At 37.8% G+C, this 19,487-nt stretch overlaps 1 protein-coding gene across 4 annotated transcripts in view; it reads left to right on the top strand.

Annotated features, from left to right (window-relative positions):
• YEATS2 (YEATS domain containing 2) overlaps window positions 1-19,487 on the top strand; it is a 115,707-nt gene that overhangs the window by 56,274 nt on the left and 39,946 nt on the right. For all 4 annotated transcript variants that reach the window (XM_023260359.2, XM_023260357.2, XM_023260358.2 and 1 more), the window contains 6 exons: window positions 2,112-2,292; window positions 7,358-7,597; window positions 9,085-9,243; window positions 10,871-10,974; window positions 12,603-12,710; window positions 13,232-13,414. In XM_023260359.2, the coding sequence (XP_023116127.2) occupies window positions 2,112-2,292; window positions 7,358-7,597; window positions 9,085-9,243; window positions 10,871-10,974; window positions 12,603-12,710; window positions 13,232-13,414 (975 nt within the window). The remainder of the gene's footprint in view (window positions 1-2,111; window positions 2,293-7,357; window positions 7,598-9,084; window positions 9,244-10,870; window positions 10,975-12,602; window positions 12,711-13,231; window positions 13,415-19,487) is intronic.

Genomic DNA, 19,487 nt, shown 5'->3' with positions numbered 1-19,487 from the left:
ATATCTGTTTGAGTCTATGCTTTCAGTTCTTTTGGGTACATACCCAAGACAGTGGAATTGCTAGATCATATGGTAGCTCTATTTTTTTTTTTTTTGGAAGATTTTATTTTTTAAAGAAATCTCTATACCTAGCATGGGGCTTGAACCTACAGTCCCAAGATAAGTAGCTGTACACTCCACTGACTAAGCCAGCCAGGTGCCCCATGGTAGCTCTGTTTTTAATTATTGAGGGACAGCCACAGTCTTTCTATAGCAGCTGTACCATTTTACATTCCCACAAACAGTGCACAATGGTTCCAGTTTCTCCACCTGTTTTCCAGCACTTATTTTCTATTATTTTGATAGTGGCCAAACTAATGAGTGTGAGGTGGTATTTCGTTGTGGTTTTGATTTGCATTTTCCTAATGATTATTGATGTTGAGTATCTTTTCATGTGTTTATTGGCTGCTTGTATATGTTCTCTGGAGAAATGTCTAGTCAGATCCTTTGCCTATTTTTGAATCAGGTGTTTGGTTTTTCGTTTTTGAGTTTTAGGAGTTCTCTGTATTCTTGATATTAATTTCTCATCAGATCATTCTGTGTATTATTACCTATTCACTCTATTGATCGTGTCCTTTGATGCACAGAAGTTTTTAATTTTGATGCAGTCCAGTGATTCTCTTTTTTCTTTTGTTGCCTGTGCTTTTTATATCATATCCAAGAAGTCATTGCCAAATCCAGTGTCATGAAGCTTTGCCCTTATATTTTCTTCTAAGTGTTTTACTGTTTTGGGTCTTCTGTTTGGGTCTTTGATCCATTTTGAGTTAATTTTTGTATATGGTGTGAGGTAAAGGTCTTCTTTCATTCTTTTTTTTTTTTTTTAATTTTTTTTTTCAACGTTTTTCAACGTTTATTTTTGGGACAGAGAGACACAGAGCATGAACGGGGGAGGGGCAGAGAGAGAGGGAGACACAGAATCAGAAACAGGCTCCAGGCTCCAAGCCATCAGTCCAGAGCCTGACGCGGGGCTCGAACTCACGGACCGCGAGATCGTGACCTGGCTGAAGTCGGACGCTTAACCGACTGTGCCACCCAGGCGCCCCGGGTCTTCTTTCATTCTAATGCATGTGGATATCCAGTTTTCCCAGAACCATTTGTTGAAAAGACTGTCCTTTTCCCAGTGGTCTTGGCATTCTTGTCAAAAATAATTTGGCCATATATATGAGATGGCATTTTATTCCAGTGGTCTATATGTCTTCTTGATGCTAGTACCACATGGTTTTGATTACTATAGTTTTGTAATAATAAGTTTTAAAGTCTGGAAATGAGACCTTCAACTTGGTTCTTCTTCCCCATGCCCTTCCTTCCACTTGTTTTGTTGTTGGTAGTGTTCATGCTATATCAGCAGTAGCCATTATAGTTAGAATTAGCCAATTAAACCTTATTCTGTTTAGGGAAATGTGCTCTGTTGTATCAAAAGATACTTACTGAGCATGTACTATATAGGAGACATTGGTCCTGGTAATGGGGATACAGAGAGATAGCTGCTGTTCTTAAAGAGTTATATTCTTGATAGTGTTGAGAATGGGAAGAAGATATAAAGATACTTATTGAGCATGTACTATATAGGAGACACTGGTCTTGGTAACGGGGATATAGAGAGATAGCTGCTGTTCTTAAAGAGTTATATTCTTGATAGTGTTGAGAATGGGAAGAAGATATATAGTAAACAAAAGGAAATAAGTGATATAAAGAAGAGAGTAGCTGGGGGACAAGGGAGTTGCTTTAGCTAGGTTGGTTAGGGAAAGCCTCTCTGAGAAGGTGACATTTGATTGAGACTTGATGAGAAAGAGGCAGTCATACAGGGATTTGTGGGGGAAGAGTGTTCTAAGGCATAGAAACAGCAAATAGTCCCAAATTATATGATTGGTTTCACTGGGTTATTTATCTATTAAACCAAACTAGATTACATTCTGGGGTAAGTCCTTTAGTTCTTAGATTGAAATTGCCTTTGAAGTATGATTAAAAATCATTTGTTACATCCCTTAGAGTACCACGTTCTTAGACAAGCTTGGGGCTTTCTGTGACACTGATGATGGATTCATGAGTCCAATTGTTGCCTGATTGTGTAGGTAGTGGATGTTGAGCTCCACCGACATTCTCTTGGAGAAGACTCCATTTATCCTCAGTCTTCCGAGTCAGACATCTCTGATGCCCCACCATCTTTGCCTTTGACCATTCCAGCCCCAGTGAAAGCTTCCTCACCGATAAAGCAGTCACATGAGCCAGTACCTGATACTTGTGTGGAGAAAGGTAATACATTTTTCCTTGTATGGAAATGAATTTTTCCTTGTACAGAGGAATCACTCTCTGGGGCATTCCTTTCTCTCATTTGCATAATATGATATTGAACTGCTTCCTGTAGAGACTGAGGAGTGTATGGAAAATAAGTTTTCCATAAATAGGCATGCTGCCTCTACCTATACAGTCCAGTTGTGAAAATAGCCAAATCCTTATTCTCAGAAAAAATTTTTTCATGAAGTTCTACATGTTTTATAGAATATAAAACTTACTAAAAGACATTAAATGTTCATTTTTTGATGATTATAATGGTTTCTTCTGATATGTTACAGGAAGAGTTTTTGGTTGTGTGTCTAGTTGTGTGAACAAGAAACTGAATGTTAAGTATCTATTATTTAAAGTACAATGTAACAGCTGACACCACAGAAATACAAAGGATTATAAGAGAATATTATGAAAACTATTTATTACAACAAATTGGACACCCTAGAAGAAATGGATAAATTCCTAGAAACATAAAACCTCCCAAAACTGAATCAGGAAGAAATTGAAAATTTGAACAGACCAATTACCAGCAGTGAAATTGAATCAGTAATCAAAAAATGCCCAACGAACAAAAGTCCAGGGGTAGACAACTTCACAGGTGAATTCTACCAAACATTTAAAGAAGAGTTAATACCTATACTTCTCAAACTATTCTAAAAAATAGAGGAGGAAAGAAAGCTTCCAAATTCATTCTCTGAGGCTAACATTACCCTCACACTGAAACCAGATAGACACTACAAAAAAAGGAGAACTGCAGGGGCGCCTGGGTGGCGCAGTCGGTTAAGCGTCCGACTTCAGCCAGGTCACGATCTCGCGGTCCGGGAGTTCGAGCCCCGCGTCAGGCTCTGGGCTGATGGCTCGGAGCCTGGAGCCTGTTTCCGATTCTGTGTCTCCCTCTCTCTCTGCCCCTTCCCCGTTCAAGCTCTGTCTCTCTCTGTCCCAAAAATAAATAAACGTTGAAAAAAAAAATTTAAAAAAAAAAAGGAGAACTGCAAGTCAGTATCTCTGATGAATGTAGACACAAAAATCCTCAACAAGATATTAGCAAATCACATCCAGCAATTCATTAAAAAAATCATTCACCGTGATCAAATGGGATTCATTCCTGGGGTGCAAGTGTGGTTCAGTATTTGAAAATCAATCAGTATGATACATCACATCAACAACAGAAAGGATAAAAACCATATCATTTCAATAGTTGCAGAAAAAGCTTTTGACAAAATACATCATTCTTGATAGAAACCTTCAACAGAGTAGGTCTAGAGGAAACATACCTCAACATAATAAAGGCCATATATGAAAAAACCCACAGCTAACATCCTACTCAATTCCCCTAAGGTCAGAAACGAGAAAAGGATGTTCACTGTCACCACTTTTATTCAACATGGTACTAGAAGTCTTGCCACAGCAATCAGACAAGAAAAACAAATCAAAGGCATCCAAATTGGTAAGGAACAAGTAAAACTATCACTGTTTGCAGATGACACGATACTATATATAAAAAACCCAAAGACTCTGGGGCGCCTGGGTGGCGCAGTCGGTTAAGCGTCCGACTTCAGCCAGGTCACGATCTCACGATCTCGTGGTCCGTGAGTTCGAGCCCCGCGTCAGGCTCTGGGCTGATGGCTCAGAGCCTGGAGCCAGTTTCCGATTCTGTGTCTCCCTCTCTCTCTGCCCCTCCCCCGTTCATGCTCTGTCTCTCTCTGTCCCAAAAATAAATAAAAAAAAAAACGTTGAAAAAAAAAAATTAAAAAAAAAACCCAAAGACTCCACCAAAAAACTACTGGAACTGATAAATGAATTCAGTAAGGTCGCAAGGTACAAAATCAATATACAGAAATCTGTTAACATTTCTATACACTAACAATAATAATAATAAGCAGAAAGAAATCAAGGAAACAGTCCCATTTACAATCATACTAAAAGAATAAAATACCTAGGAATAAACTTAAGGAAGTGAAAGATCTATATTCTGAAAACTGTAAAACATTGATGAAAGAAATTGAAGATGACACAAGCAAATGGAAAGATACTTGATACTCATGGATGGAAGAATAAATATGTTAATGTGTCCAGACTGCCCAAAGCAATTTAATGCAATCCCGATGAAAATACCAACAGCATTTTTCATAGAACTAGAACAAACCCCAAATTTGTATGGAACTATAAAAGACCCCCAAAGAGCCAAAGCAGTCTTGAAAAAGAATAAAACAGGTGGTGTCACAGTCTCAGATTTCAAGATCTGTTACAAAGGTGTAATCAAAACACTATGGTACTGGGACAACAGCAGACACATAGATGAATGGAACAGAATAGAAAACCCAGAAATAAACCCATGCTTATATTGTCAATTAGTTTTTGACAAAGGAGGCAAGACTATGCATTGGGAAAAAGACAGTCTCTTCAACAAATGGTGTTGGGAAAACTGGACAGCAGCATATAAAAGAATGAAACAGGACCACTTTCTTTCACTATACACAAAAACTCAAAATGGACTAAGGGTCTAAAATGTGAGACCTGAAACCATAAAAATCGTAGAAGAGAGCCCAGGCAGTAATTTCTCTGACACCTGCAGTAGCAACATTTTTCTAGATATGCCTCCTGAGGCAAGAGAAACAAAAACAAAATAAACTGTTGGGACTACATCAATATAAGAGCTTCTGTACAACAAAGGAAACCATCAACAAAACCAAAAGACAACCTAATGAATGGAAGAAGATATCTGAAAATGACCTATCAGATAAAGGGTTAGTATCCAAAATGTATGAAGAACTGATACAACTCAAAAAAAAGAAATAATTCAGGTAAAAAAAAATGGGCAGAAGACATGAACACACATTTCTCCAAAGAAGACATACAGTTGGCCAACAGACACATGAAAAGATGCTCAACGTCACCCATCATCAGGGAAGTGCAAATCACAATCACAAGGAGATATCACCTCACACTGGTCAAAATGGCTAAAATCAACAATGCAAGAAACAGCAAGTGTTGGCAAGGATGTAGAGAAAAGAGAACCCTTGTGCACTGTTGGGGGGAATGCAGACTTGTGCAGCCACTGTGGAAAGAACAGTATGAACGTTCCTTAAAAAATTAAAAAATAGAATTACCATATGTATGATGCAGTAATTCCACTACAGGGTATTTGCCCAAAGAATACAAAAGCATGAATTTGAAAAGATACAGTATTATTGCAGCATTATTTACAACAGGCAAATTAGGAAGCAGCCCAGGTGTTCATTGATGAATTGATAAAGATGTGCTATATATGTACAATGGAATATTACTCAGCCATAAAAAGACTCAAACTTGGCATTTGCAACATGGATGGCTCTAAACAGTATTTAAGTTCTTTTAAGTAGGGTTTTTTTTATTTAACAAGTGAGCTATTAATTAGCAAAGTTGTCACAAAGCAAAAACAGAAGTCATCTCATATGGAAATAGTTATAAGAAAAGAAATGAAATTCAAAGCAGTCAAGTTTCATCTCCAGGAATTGGTGCAGGTAAAATGTTTACTAGGATGTATGGTTTCAGCTAAGGGAGAGATTAGGTTTATGGATTATATATAGAAACCAGAGTGACTAGTAATAAAAAAAAAAAAAATAAGTGGAAGTCCGAGAAAGACAAATGCCATGTGATTTCACTTATATGTGGAGTTTTAGGAACAAATGAACAAAAAAAGGAGACCAACAAAAACAATAGACTCTTAATTATAGAGAACAAACTGATGGTTACCAGAGGGGAGATGGATAGGGGAATGGGTGAAATAGGTGATGAGGATTAAGGGTACACTTGTGATGAGCACTGAGTAATGTTTAGAGTTGTTGAATCACCATATTGTACACCTGAAGTTAATAGAACACTGTATGTTAACTGTACTGGAATTAAAAATATAATATCATCAGCAAATGTATTTTGACTACGGTATTTTTTCATTTAATAAGTATATAAGTATATCATTAAATCACTTCTGTTATATAAAACTGGTTCTAAATGGCATCAATTTACTCTCTCAGCCTATATTTTAATGTGATGTTAATAATTTAGTCTTTTTATAAATTTTAACTATTTAAATTTCAGTTGCATCTTCTTCATGGGCATTTAGCAAAATAGGGCATTATTAGATTAAGCAAATGCTTTCTTTTTTTTTTTAATTTTTTTTTAACGTTTTTTAATTTATTTTTGAGACAGGGAGAGACAGAGCATGAACAGGGGAGGGTCAGAGAGAGGGAGACACAGAATTTGAAACAGGCTCCAGGCTCTGAGCTGTCAGCACAGAGCCCGACGCGGAGCTCGAACTCACGGACCGCGAGATCATGACCTGAGCCGAAGTTGGACGCTTAACCGACTGAGCCACCCAGGCACCCCAACAAATGCTTTCTTTTGAGTTTTTCTTTTTTTGTAATTTATAGTTTTTCAGTTCATATAAAAAATGGCAGAACATAATACACTTGTGTACTTTTTATATTATACATGCTTTATAGTTAATATTTTCTAATTTTTTGAAAGAAGCATTTTAATAAAATGATTCTAAACATAATTTACATTTCATCCAAAAATGTATAAAGGGTTCGTACATATGCCAATTGTGTTTTTTACTAGTGAGTGATTTAAAGATGCTAAGTGAAATAAGCCATACAGAGAAAGACAGATACCATATGGTTTCACTCTTATGTGGATCCTGAGAAACTTAACAGGAACCCATGGGGGAGGGGAAGGAAAAAAAAAAAAAAGAGGTTAGAGTGGGAGAGAGCCAAAGCATAAGAGACTCTTAAAAACTGAGAACAAACTGAGGGTTGATGGGGGGTGGGAGGGAGGAGAGGGTGGGTGATGGGTATTGAGGAGGGCACCTTTTGGGATGAGCACTGGCTGTTGTATGGAAACCAATTTGTCAATAAATTTCATATAAAAAAAAAAAAGATGATTGTTGAAATAAGGGATCTTTATTGTTTCATTCTTTTCCCACGATAGTAAGGTTTTACGATTTCTAAGCAATTTCTGACTTGTCATTGACCTGTTTCCTTTCAAATAGGATTCCCAGCCAACACTGAAGCTGAGAGACACACTACATTTTATTCTTTGCCGTCTTCATTGGAACGGACGCCCACCAAAATGACAACATCCCAGAAGGTTACCTTTTGTTCTCATGGCAATTCAGCTTTTCAGCCAATAGCGTCAAGCTGCAAAATTGTGCCACAAAGTCAGATTCCTAATCCTGAGTCACCTGGAAAGTCCTTCCAACCCATCACCATGAGCTGCAAGATTGTTTCAGGTATATAGGTGATGTGTGTCAAGTTGATGTGTATAAAAATTGTTGGAATGACAGAATGTATTATGGCTTTCTTTTTTTAAGTTCTTTTAAGTAGAGTTTTTTTAATTTAACAAGTGAGCTGTTAATTAGCAAGTTGTCACAAAGCAAAAACAGAAGTCATCTCATATGGAAATAGTTACAAGGAAAGAAATGAAATTCAAATAGTTACAAGGAAAGAAATGAAATTCAAAGCAGTCAAGTTTCATCTCCAGGAATTGGTGCAGGTAAAATGTTTACTAAGATGTATGGTTTCAACTAAGGTAGAGATTAAGGTTATGGATTATATATAGAAACCAGAGTGACTAGTAATAAAAAAGAAAAATTAGAGGCCTTTTGGTGTGGAGTTAAAGCTTTAAAGGTGGGAATTGGTTTGGGATTGAAATGTCTTTTATACTCTCTAACCACACAGAACATTACTCATTTCTGTTATCAGTGGGTAGTTCTGAGCCTTCACTTTCACTAAAGTTGAATTGTCCATTGTCTCATGACAGTCTCATGTTAGGTAGGCTTCTGGTAGGAATATACTTTATGGTTTTGACTGTACCACTTCAGAAAAGACATGAAAGAGAGTCTGCAGAAATATCTAGGCAGTGGGAGCCTTCTGTATATGAAGGGAGAGAAAAGGAGTCTTTGGTGCTAAAAACAGACAACTAAGCAGAAATATCTAAGTTTTTGAAATTCATGAAAGGTGAAGGACGTATAATTTTACCTACAAGTTAGAAGCATTTTGGAACTTGCTGCTTCAGAGGTGAAATAGGCTGACATAGAAATTGGTTTGAAGTTTAGAGAAATTCATGGATGACACATTTGATCGATACAAAAACCATTGAGGATATTTAATGATACGTGGGTAACCTTTGAGAGTGTTCTGTGGGAACAGGTATCTCCGGATTGTAGCTCTGACATAGTATTGGCAGACTTGTTTTGGGTGGGTGAATTTCCTATTTACCTATTGGAAATTAATTGTAAATCAAAACTCCTGCCTGGTTTGTAAGTCTGGCTGTTCACTTACTTATTTCCTCTAATTTTAGTGTCTTTGAGTGTAACCGTAATTATAACAATCTGCCCAAGTTGTTAAGAGTTTTATTTAGGGATTCAGTGGTTTCACGCTGTTATATAAAGCTCTGCTTTTTGAACTTTAATGTGCCTTGGGATGGGTGTATGGGGGAGAATCTTGTTAAAGTACAGATTTATATTTAGTGGGTCTCGGCTAGCATCTCAGAATCTGTTTTTCAAAAGCTCCCTGCTGATGCAAAGATGTGGAGAGGGAAATACACTAATCCTTGCCTCAGCTACACTGCTGCTGTTGCTCATTGTCTGAAATACACAGTCCCATTCTCTTTTCCCTGGTAGCCCTGCCCCTCTTGCATTATCTTCATCACCTTAGATGGGTTGAGTAGATCTCTTTTGTTTATTTGGTTTCTCTTTTCTCTTTTTTATTAATAAAGGTTCCCCCATATCAACTCCAAGTCCATCACCGCTGCCTCGAACCCCAACTTCCACTCCAGTCCATGTGAAGCAAGGCACTGCCAGCTCTGTCATTAATAATCCCTATGTTATCCTGGACAAGCCAGGGCAGGTTATTGGAGCCACCACTCCCAGTACAGGTGTGCGTTTGATCAGTCTTTGTGTTATCCCAAAGGTTTGGTCTTTCGTAAAGATGAAATCTTAGTGTGGACTTAGTAGTCATGTAATGGAGTAATGAAATCTTTATAAAAAGAGGAGGGGATCTGGAATAGTAACTCCAGTGCGGTTTCTTTGAGGGAAGATGTACTTTTTGTATAAGTTGTATTTTTTAGGAATTTTTCTTTTTAATTTCTAAAGAGTAAAAGTGGGCCATAATTAATTTTCTTTAAAAAAAAAAAAGATGTTTTATTTTTATTTGGAGGATAATTCTTTTTTGGGCCTGCAAGCAATGTAGTTATTTTCCAAATTAAACTTTAGAAAAAGAATACCTTTGTGGACCATGTATGTGTTTCACCAGTCAAGTAAAAAAGTGATCTCTACTTTTCTGTGAATAAGGTAAATTTTGTGTGTGGGAAGGAAATTGAACTCTGCAGTTCTAAAAAGGGACCTCTGATAGGAAGAATAAGAATTGGATTCATTGTGTTTGTCACCATAACCTATAACTACAGAGGGCTTTTCAGGTTTTTTTGCAGTATTTTCATTAACATTATTTTATGTAGTCCCTTCAATTAAACTATGTAAACACATGCTTCTAAGTTTCTGTAGCTTTAAGAGAAATAGTGAAAAGAGAAGTGACTACAATGAGACTGATTTTTTTTTTTTTTTTAAACATAATTAACACATGAATATATGTTGGGTCTTTCCAGGTACTTTTTTTGGAAAAGTTAGGTCCTTTAACCATGATTGTAACTGTGGAGCTCCTTTAAAAATGCTGCTTTCAGGGGTGCCTGGGTGGCTTAGTTGGTTAAGTGTCGGACTCTTGATTTCAGCTCAGGTCATGCATGATCTCACAGTTCGTGAGTTTGAGCCCCATGCGGGGCTCCACACTGAGCATGGAGCCTGCTTAAGATTCTCTCCCTCCTGCTCCCTGTGCCTGCGTGTTCTCTGTCTCAAAATAAATAAACTTAAAAAAAAAAAAAAAAGGCTTTCAGAAATTACTTAATAGCCTTTTGAATGTATTTAGAGATGCCAAATAGGAATCTTTGAGGGTGTTTAGTTTTAGGAATCAGCCAAAAGTCTTTGTAGGCAAGTTTGGTAAATGGAGCAGGTGATCAAATACCATTTTGGTCTTGATTTATTGTTGGCTATAGATAATGAGACTTACTGTTATCAGGACCTAAAGGCAGTTGTACAGACGGAATATAAAATGTTTAATGTTGGCAGCACTTTGGAACAGGTCTAGCCTCCTGTGAAACTACTTTTATGGAGCCAGCATTCACTTGAATGCATACATTTGGCACATTGTTAAATAACCAATATCATTATGTTCTGGTGTCTCTATTTAAATAGCAGAGTATATAATGTTTACTTATTTATTCTTCTACATGTCCTTACTAGCTTCTTGTCTATTTTTAGGTTAACGAGGTGGTCAACTTCATAGGAGGAATCTCTAAGTGTTTTTTCTATAATAATTTCATGGTTGTGAGTTTTCAACCTTTGAAAATGAAAAATATTGGGAGAAAAGGGAAGGTTGGTGGAAAATACTTTAAAGTTACATTTTGTAAATTTTACTTTGTGCTTTATTTTTAAATATGCCTTGCTTATCAGGAAGTCCTACAAACAAGCTCTCTACTGCTTCTCAGGCCTCCCAAGGAACAGGTTCCCCTATTCCTAAAATTCATGGAAGCAGTTTTGTAACATCTACTGTCAAGGTAATACTCTTATTGCATTATTACACTTTGCCAGTTTCTAAAGACAGTAAGTTCAAGCTCAGCAAGAATTTAAGTAGAATCTTCAAGCTAGTAAGAATCTTGAAGACCATCTACTCCAGACTCCCCTACCTTACTCTTGACCTTTTCCTAGTGTAGAAAGTGTTTTCTCAATACTTCCATCAGTTGGACAGTTGGTATCTATTTGAAAACTTACTATGATGAGGAGGCAGCTATTTTGAGGGGGGGAGGGGTCAGTTTTGTTACACATTTCTCCTCATAAAATTTTTCCTTATTCATCTGGCAGTATACGTCTTTTCTTCCTATATTTGTACCAATAAGGAGTAAATACACTTTTTTTCTAGGTGTCAGCCATGTAGTTACTTGAAAATGATTCTTATCTTTCCACAATTTTTTTTCTTTGTCCTCTCCCCCGCCTTCTTCAGAGTAAGAAGGCCTTTAAAATTAGAACTTCAGGTATGCTCTGACTTGTTCATCTAAGAGTGCTAGGTATCTGCTCATTGTTTAGCAAAGATAGTCCCTACTGTTTGGTTAGTTATTCAGCTTACTCATCATGGTCATGGCTGCCCAGAGACTTTGAGGTATAAACTCATGTGTGAGAAAGAACTAAGAATTCAGAGATCATCTCCTATGTGACTAGTGCTAAGCAGTTAATGGTGCTTATATGTAAGCAGTTAATGGTGATGCTGTTGAATAGTTTTCTGGTCCAAGGTGACATTTTTCTGAGTTCAGTGCTGTCTGTGAGCACTGTGTTACATGAATGCCTAAATTGTAATAATTGCCTTGAAGGCTGTAATTCTCTGCCAGTCTGTTTTTTAATGTTTGTTGATCTTTTCATTACACAGCTAAGCAGTGTTCTTAACTTTGTTACTTGTCCCTAATTTATGGCAAATTGCCTCTGAAATTTACAATTTGTATTTGAGAATTAGAGACAAGTGACAGTAATTTTGAATGTTGACCTTCATTGTTTTTGCATTTAATAACTCTTCAGGTTCTTTTTGTTGTCTTTTAAATACTTATTGAAAAATTTCTGCCTGTGTTGGGTATTTATTTGGAGTAAAGATAAGTCAAGTTGTGTAAGTACTATTGAAAGGGTATAAATACTAAAACACTCTAACCACCTGTTACATTTATTTATTTAGTGCCTAGACTCTAGGGATAGAAAAGAAATAAAGTACAGTGTCAGTCTTCTTCAGTGGCTTACGACCTGGCAGGGGACTAGACATGTACACCAATGAGTCAGTCAAATGTTAGATAAGACTCTACATTGTTAGATAAGAGTCTACATTGTATCTACATTGTAGATAAGAGTCTACAAATGTTAGATAAGAGTCAAATGTATGATAAGAGTCTTTCCAGCCTGTGAGGGGCACAGATGAGTAGGTTCTTGCCAGGTTATAGCCTTTCCTTGCATTTGGTTTCTAAGACAATATTAAAATGCAAGTGTGGGGGCTTGGAAGACTCCAAAGAGTTTTGAGCTTTTAGTTTGCTTTTGTGTATTGGTTATGTTGCTAGAGGATGTCACAGATTTATGTTAAATATAAGTGACTGGGATATCTGAAATCACTTATTGTATCATAATTGAACAGTGTATATTTTTACATACACAGCAGGAGGATTCTTTGTTTGCATCTATGCCACCTCTTTGTCCAATTGGGAGTCACCCTAAGGTTCAGAGTCCCAAGCCTATAACTGGAGGACTTGGAGCTTTCACAAAAGTGAGTATTTGTTAGGGCATTATCCCATGAGTTGATATGGTTTTGTTACATAATAATTTTTGTGGCATATTGGAGTTGACGGACACTACCTTACTACACGTTACTTTTTAGTATGCCTTAATTCTTAAGATCTTACTTCTGCAACATGTTTTCATTTATTCAGTAGTGTCCACAGGGTAGCCTTTGGAGTCCAGCAAGATGGTAACTCCAGAGAGCACAAACGTTGTGTGTGTTTGTTTCTTCTGCCATTTGCCACCAAAATCCAGAACAAATGGACTAGGTTGCAGAAATACAGGATCAAATCCAAATCCTACTTGTGGTCCTTTTGATAGCTCTTGTGGGCTATATTTAAGCGGGGTTTTTTTGTTTGTTTTGTTTTTGTTTTTGTTTTACTCTTCTGGTGGGGTCAATTTTTACAGAGCTTCATTCATTCATTCATTCCTACAAGCTGAATAGATTCAGATATTAGTGGCTTTTTTCATGGAATGTTTATTCAGTGTCATTATCATGTTTGTTGCCAGGTAATCATCAAACAGGAACCTGGTGAAGCCTCTCATGTGCCTGCAACAGGAGCTGCCAGCCAGTCACCACTCCCTCAGTATGTGACTGTGAAAGGGGGTCACATGATAGCTGTGTCCCCTCAAAAACAGGTCCTAACTGCTGGAGAAGGGACATCCCAGTCACCAAAGATTCAGCCCTCCAAGGTTTGAATTGGGTAGGGATGGGGAGGTCATTATGTAATTGAACATTATTTGCCTAAATAATAGGCAGGTGCTGACAAGATTCAGGTGATAGGATTGCTGATTCCTGGAAAACCTGTAGATGGAAGCCATGTTGGAGAAGCAAGTCAGTCAATGTTAAACCCATCTGCTCTTGCAGTAATCTTTGACGAGAGCAGGGGTGTGTCTTGTAGAGGGCCCCAGAACAGTTGAAGAGGCAAAGGGACACTGTCGTCTGACAATAAAGGTGATAGACTTCATGTACACAACTTCCCACTTGATTCAAGTGTAAAGGCCACGGGACCAAGGTCTACTGTTTTCTTTATTTCTGGTAGGCAAGTGCTACAGTTTACACCTCTGATGTTCAGGCTGTGTGATCTCTTTACAGACTCTTGACTCTTTTTTTTTTTTTTTCCTGATTCTTGACCCTCGAGAGAATTTATTTGTTTTATAATTTGGAGATGTGAGGAATTAATATATCGAGAGAACTATAAAATTGCATGTAGATTCATGTTTTCCTGCATTGGTTGTGCTTATGAGTGCCTGTGTGTGTCCTCTTCTCACACGCTGTCTGTAATTCTCAAACAGCCTTGTAAGGTGGATACTCTGAACCCCATTTTACAAACAAGGAAGCTGTGGCTCTGAGGGGTCAACCAACTTCCTTAAGAGTATATAGCTAACAAGTGACACAGGATTTGAACCTAGGTCTGCTGATTCCATAATCTTCCATTGCAGAGCTAATTAAAATTTGTGAGCCATTGTCTGGAACCTAAACACGCTTTTAGAACATAGTTAAATTATCTCATTTTGGGGGCAGATACATTGTAAAGCTATCCAGAATATTACATGAAGTGCTTTTCAACTTGAAAGCCAGCCTATCTAGGGATAGATGAATTGCTTTGAGAAGAGTACTTTAAAATAGAAAAATGGTTTTAGATATTTTGGTTTAGATAGCTACACATGAATTGAGACAAAAATTCATGTTCTAAAATCTGTATGGTTCTAAAATTTATAAGAATCCATTAACCACTTTCCCAAATTTATCTGGTCATGACTCCTCTGATGATTAAAATATATAGATACTGACGCTCAGTTGGTTAAGTGTCCAGCTTCAGCTCGGGTCATGATCTTGTGGTTTGGGAGTTCAAGTCCTGCATTGGGCTCTGCACTGACGGTGCGGAACCTGCCTGGGATTCTCTCTCCCTCCTTCTCTGCCTCTTTCCCACATGGACACGCATTCTCGCTCTCTCAAAATAAGTAAATAAATTAACTTTAAAACGTATAGATATAGATACTGAGGCCCCCATCTCAAACTTTCTGAATCAGAATCTTCTTAGGGGCCCTAGGAATCTGGATTTTTATTAAGCTATCCTGCTGACTCATGTGATTAGGCAAAATTAGGAACCACCAAGCTATAGCATCATATTTGACTTTGGGGCTTCTCTAGTCAGAATCACGAAGACAGGCACCCCCCAACTGCTTCCCAGTGCTCCATTTTTTTGGCCTTAGGGGCAAGCCTTTTGGCAAAGTCCTTTCTGTTACTATTATTTGGGCTTGTTACTCAGACACATTTTACATGTTCTGCAGAATCTAATTTGCTTCACCAAAGATACATGGAATGTCTGATTTAGGTTTTTGAGTCAATATAGCATTGCTGTTTATGCTCAGAAGCTCTGAGCAAATTAGTTTCACTTTTTTACACTTTGCAGTTTGCAAATCCACTCCTCCGTGTTGCTGAACAACTGTATTGGCTTTCTTGTCACATTGCCACCTACTTAATGGCAATGCAGAACTAAGAAAAAATGGATGGGTTTGTGCTAGAATGCCCTGAATAGAGTTTAAGGGCACCTGAAAAAAACATAGAAGAGTGTGAAAGAAATGCGCAAAAGCAGAAGACCATGAGAAAAGACATTTCCTGTTTACCTAGGAAATTTAGTGTATGCTTTGGACTCCAGATAAGGAGCTGTCTGCAAGTACAGACTGTCCCTGGTTATTGCTGAAGTGCCTGCCCAGAAACTATGCCTGCCCAGAAAGCAGAAGCGTGAGCAAAATGATACTGTTTTACCTTCCATTCAACTTTGGCACAATAGAAATACAGCTTATCTTTTTTCATGAAAGTAGAGAGGTGCTGTTTTAAGGGACAGCTAAGTACTTAGTGGGTTCGTGTGAGAAAGAACCAGTGTGGCATAGTAAAAAGAATGTGAGCTTTGGAGTTAGAGCCTTTTCCAGATCTCAGCCACTCCTTGCTTGTGTGACCTGGGCAGGTTTGTCTTCCTAAACTTTGTTTTTTCATCTAGTAAAAGGGAGTAATACCCTTCTCTGCCTTTCAGAGTTATAGGAGAATTAGAAACCATTGTACATGAAGGACTTAGCACAGAGCGAGCGCTTAATAAATGATAGTAGCTTAAATGACTACGGACAAATCCTATGTAAATGTGCAGGAATACCATGTACTTATCATTAAGTACTAAATCATAATTGGCCATACTCTTCAGTGTCTGGAGAGAAAATTGCATACATAGAATTCTTACTTTCTGGTTGTTAAAGTAAATTCTGACTTGCAAAGGTCTGTACAGAGCACAAACAAAAACACTGAATCAGAGCATGAATCAAAGTGAAATATTTACAACAATATAGAACAAAGGGTGTCTGCTTTGTGACACTAAAGGAAGTTAGGAATGCAGAGAGAAGTGTTGTGAATGGGAAAAGTTCACCTTCTAGGCCAAAGTGTTATATTGGTTAAAAAAAAAAAAAAAAGAAAAACTAATTTGAGGTTATAGTGACCTACTTAAGAGTCTTCCTTATGATGTCTGTAGACAGCTGTGAGTAGGATTTTCCCCAGTAGAATTCCAGACTTCCTCATTCTCTCTTTTTTCAAACAAGATGGGGGGAGTTGGGGGGTGCTAATCTTGCCAGTGGTATGCTCCTAGTGGATAAGCTCTGCTAATCAAAACTGCCCTCCTGTGGCCAACTTGGGATACCACATTTTATTTAGCTCTTGGGAGAGATTACATATGTCATATCCTGGAAATTTTGAAGCCGTTGAGTGAGAATAGAGGTTGGTACAGCTGAGAAAAGCAAGTTAAGATGCATGGAGTTTTAGAAAAGAAAATCGGTCCAATCCATATGTTTTCCTTTAAGATTTTTTTGCTTTCTTTGTTGGTTTAGGAACACGAAAATAGGGGCGCCTGGGTGGCTCAGTCAGTTAGGCGGCCGACTTTGGCTCGGGTCATGATCTCACAGCTTGAAGGCTCGTAGGTTCGAGCCCCATGTTGGGCTCTGTGCTGCCAGCTCGGAGCCTGGAGCCTGCTTCAGATTCTGTGTCTCCCCTCCCTCTCTGCCCCTCCCCTGCTCATGCTCTGTCTCTCTCTCTCTCTCTCTCTCTCAAAAATAATAAACATTTTAAAAAATAAAAAAAAAAAGGAACATGAAAATAGATGATGTGTAATTTAGTTCATGCAGTGAATTATTAAATTTGATATATTCAGGAAATGTGAAGACTCTTGGGAAAAAAAGTTTGACTACTATAAAAGAGAAATACAAAAACCAGAAGCCTAAGTTTTTGTCTCACTCATAAAAGACCAGTAGGCAGTTCTAGTATGTTGCTTTGACAATCATCAAGAATCTAGACACTCATGTCTTGTTGCTCTGCCATTCTCAAAATTTGGTTCTCAGGTTATGGGCTAATAAGATAACCATTTTATCTCATGCCACCATGTTTGCATTTCTGGCCAGCAGGAAGAGAAAAGGAGGTGTAAGGAGGCATAACCCAAAATTTGCACTCATCACTTCTCTTCCTATTCTTTTAGCCAGAAATCAGAAGACCAGCCCTAGGCTGGGAAATATTCTATGTGACCATGTCCACATAGCTAAAAACTGGGGGCTCTCTTACTGTGAGAGAGAAAACAAGAATGGATATTGGGATTCAACTGGCACTTTGTGCCATATTCCAAAAATGTTTTCCTATGTTAAGAAACTTTTTTTCCATAAATACACAGAAAAGTTCTTGATTGGGGTGCCTGAGTGGCTCAGTTGGTTGAGCATCTGACTCTTGGTTTCACCTCAGGTTATGATCTCATGGTTTCTGGGTTCAAGCTCTGCTTTGGGCTCTGCGCTGACAATGTGGAACATGCTTGAGATTCTCTCTCTCCCTCTCTCTCTGACCCTCCCCTGCTTGCTCATGTGCTTGCTCGCTCTCTCTCAAAATAAATAAATAAACTTTAAAAAAAAGCTGATTAATAAAAAGAGTTTATACTTCCACATCTGTAGGGGAAGTGACTATGCCCAGCTCTGGCCACAGCGACACTCCATGTTGCATTCAGAATGAGGCTTATACCGTCAGAGTAGAGAGATCTGGATTGTTTTAACCACGCCAGTATAGCTGGGAGGATTTTTCTTCTCTAAGTTAACTTGCTTTCCCCCGTTGAGTCTTTGAGTCTTTTCTTCTTCCTTTCCATACTTCCTTTCCATCCTGCCTTAAACTTACATGAAAGTGGAGAGACTTTTGTAATGAATCCTGTAATGCCCATTACCCAGTTTCAACAATTATCAACATTTTGCTAATCTTATTTCTCTTTCTAGGATATTTTAAAGCAGATACCACTTGGTATATACTTTAATTTCTTTCTTTTTTTTTTTTTTTTAACTTTTTTTTTTTAATTTTTTTTTTCAACGTTTATTTATTTTTGGGACAGAGAGAGACAGAGCATGAACAGGGGAGGGGCAGAGAGAGAGGGAGACACAGAATCAGAAACAGGCTCCAGGCTCTGAGCCATCAGCCCAGAGCCTGACGCGGGGCTCGAACTCCCGGACCGCGAGATCGTGACCTGGCTGAAGTTGGACGCCCAACCGACTGCGCCACCCAGGCGCCCCTATACTTTAATTTCTGTTTGACTAAATGAGTCTAGGATTTAAGACTAAGGTCCTCTGCCCTAGCCAAATGCTTATCCATTTGGCACTCTGTATCCTTTGCATCTCCGTGTAGCCTCTTAGATTACTGTTCTTCAGTTAATTATAACGAGTGCCATGGGGAGCAGCAGCTATCATTTACTGTGTTCATCATACTGGCTAGGCATTTGATAAACTTATCCTCATTTATGCCTCATGATCTTAAATCCATATTTTATAAATGAGTTGTCTAAGGCTAAAGCTCACAAACATTAAATAACTTTTCCAGCTACAAAATAGTGGAACAAAACTGGGAGACAGGTCTGACTGCTTATAAAGTCCTGTACTCTTTGTTCTTTGTTACACGGTGATTTATAACACTTGATTAGGGGACCGTTTTCTTCACATCAGTCATACTGTCCAAGCATGTGGCCAGTGTGTTTTACTGTATTCACATTCTTTGAAAAGAAACCATGTATGATTTATTAATTATTTAACTTAAAAGTTTCATTCATCAGTTGCATGTTTATCATTTATCTTAGGTAATCCTGTTATTTTTAGTTGAAAAAAGATGCTAAAATTTCAGTAAAATACAATGATATAATCAATACCCATGTATCCTCCACCCCAAATTAACACGTTCATATTTATTTCATCTCATATTTTCTCCTAGTAAAACATGACAGAGTTGAAGTCCACTTGTTCTTCCCCAGAGCAACACTATCATGAATGTGAATGTGTAGCTTTCGAGTTCATACTTTTGTATTGCATAAATCCATAGCCATAAATAACATGTAATGTATATTTTGAAGATTTACGTAAAATATATTTTTATATATATATTCTGTTTTTCTTCAGCTCCTATTTTTCTTCAGCTCCCCTTCCATTCAGGATTTGTACTGTCAGTCTGTTGATGCTGATACATGTAGTTCTAGTGTATGCTATTCCATTGTCTGTCTTATACCACAGTTTATCCATTACTCTACCTGTAGACGTTAAGTATGTTGCTACATGTTATAGGTATTAAGTTTGTTGACAGTTTTTTTGTAATTATAAATAATGCTATCTTGGACATTATGTTCCCTTGAGCATGTGTCTAAGATTTCTCTAGGATATATTTCTAAAAGTAGAATTGTTACAACATGGGGTATGTGAATTTTCAATTTTAGTG

The sequence above is a fragment of the Felis catus genome, chromosome C2 (genome assembly GCF_018350175.1).
Source record: "Felis catus isolate Fca126 chromosome C2, F.catus_Fca126_mat1.0, whole genome shotgun sequence".
NCBI classification, from domain to species: Eukaryota; Metazoa; Chordata; class Mammalia; order Carnivora; family Felidae; genus Felis; species Felis catus.
Note: the sequence above shows the minus strand (reverse complement) of the source record. Positions and strands in the feature narration are given on the sequence as shown.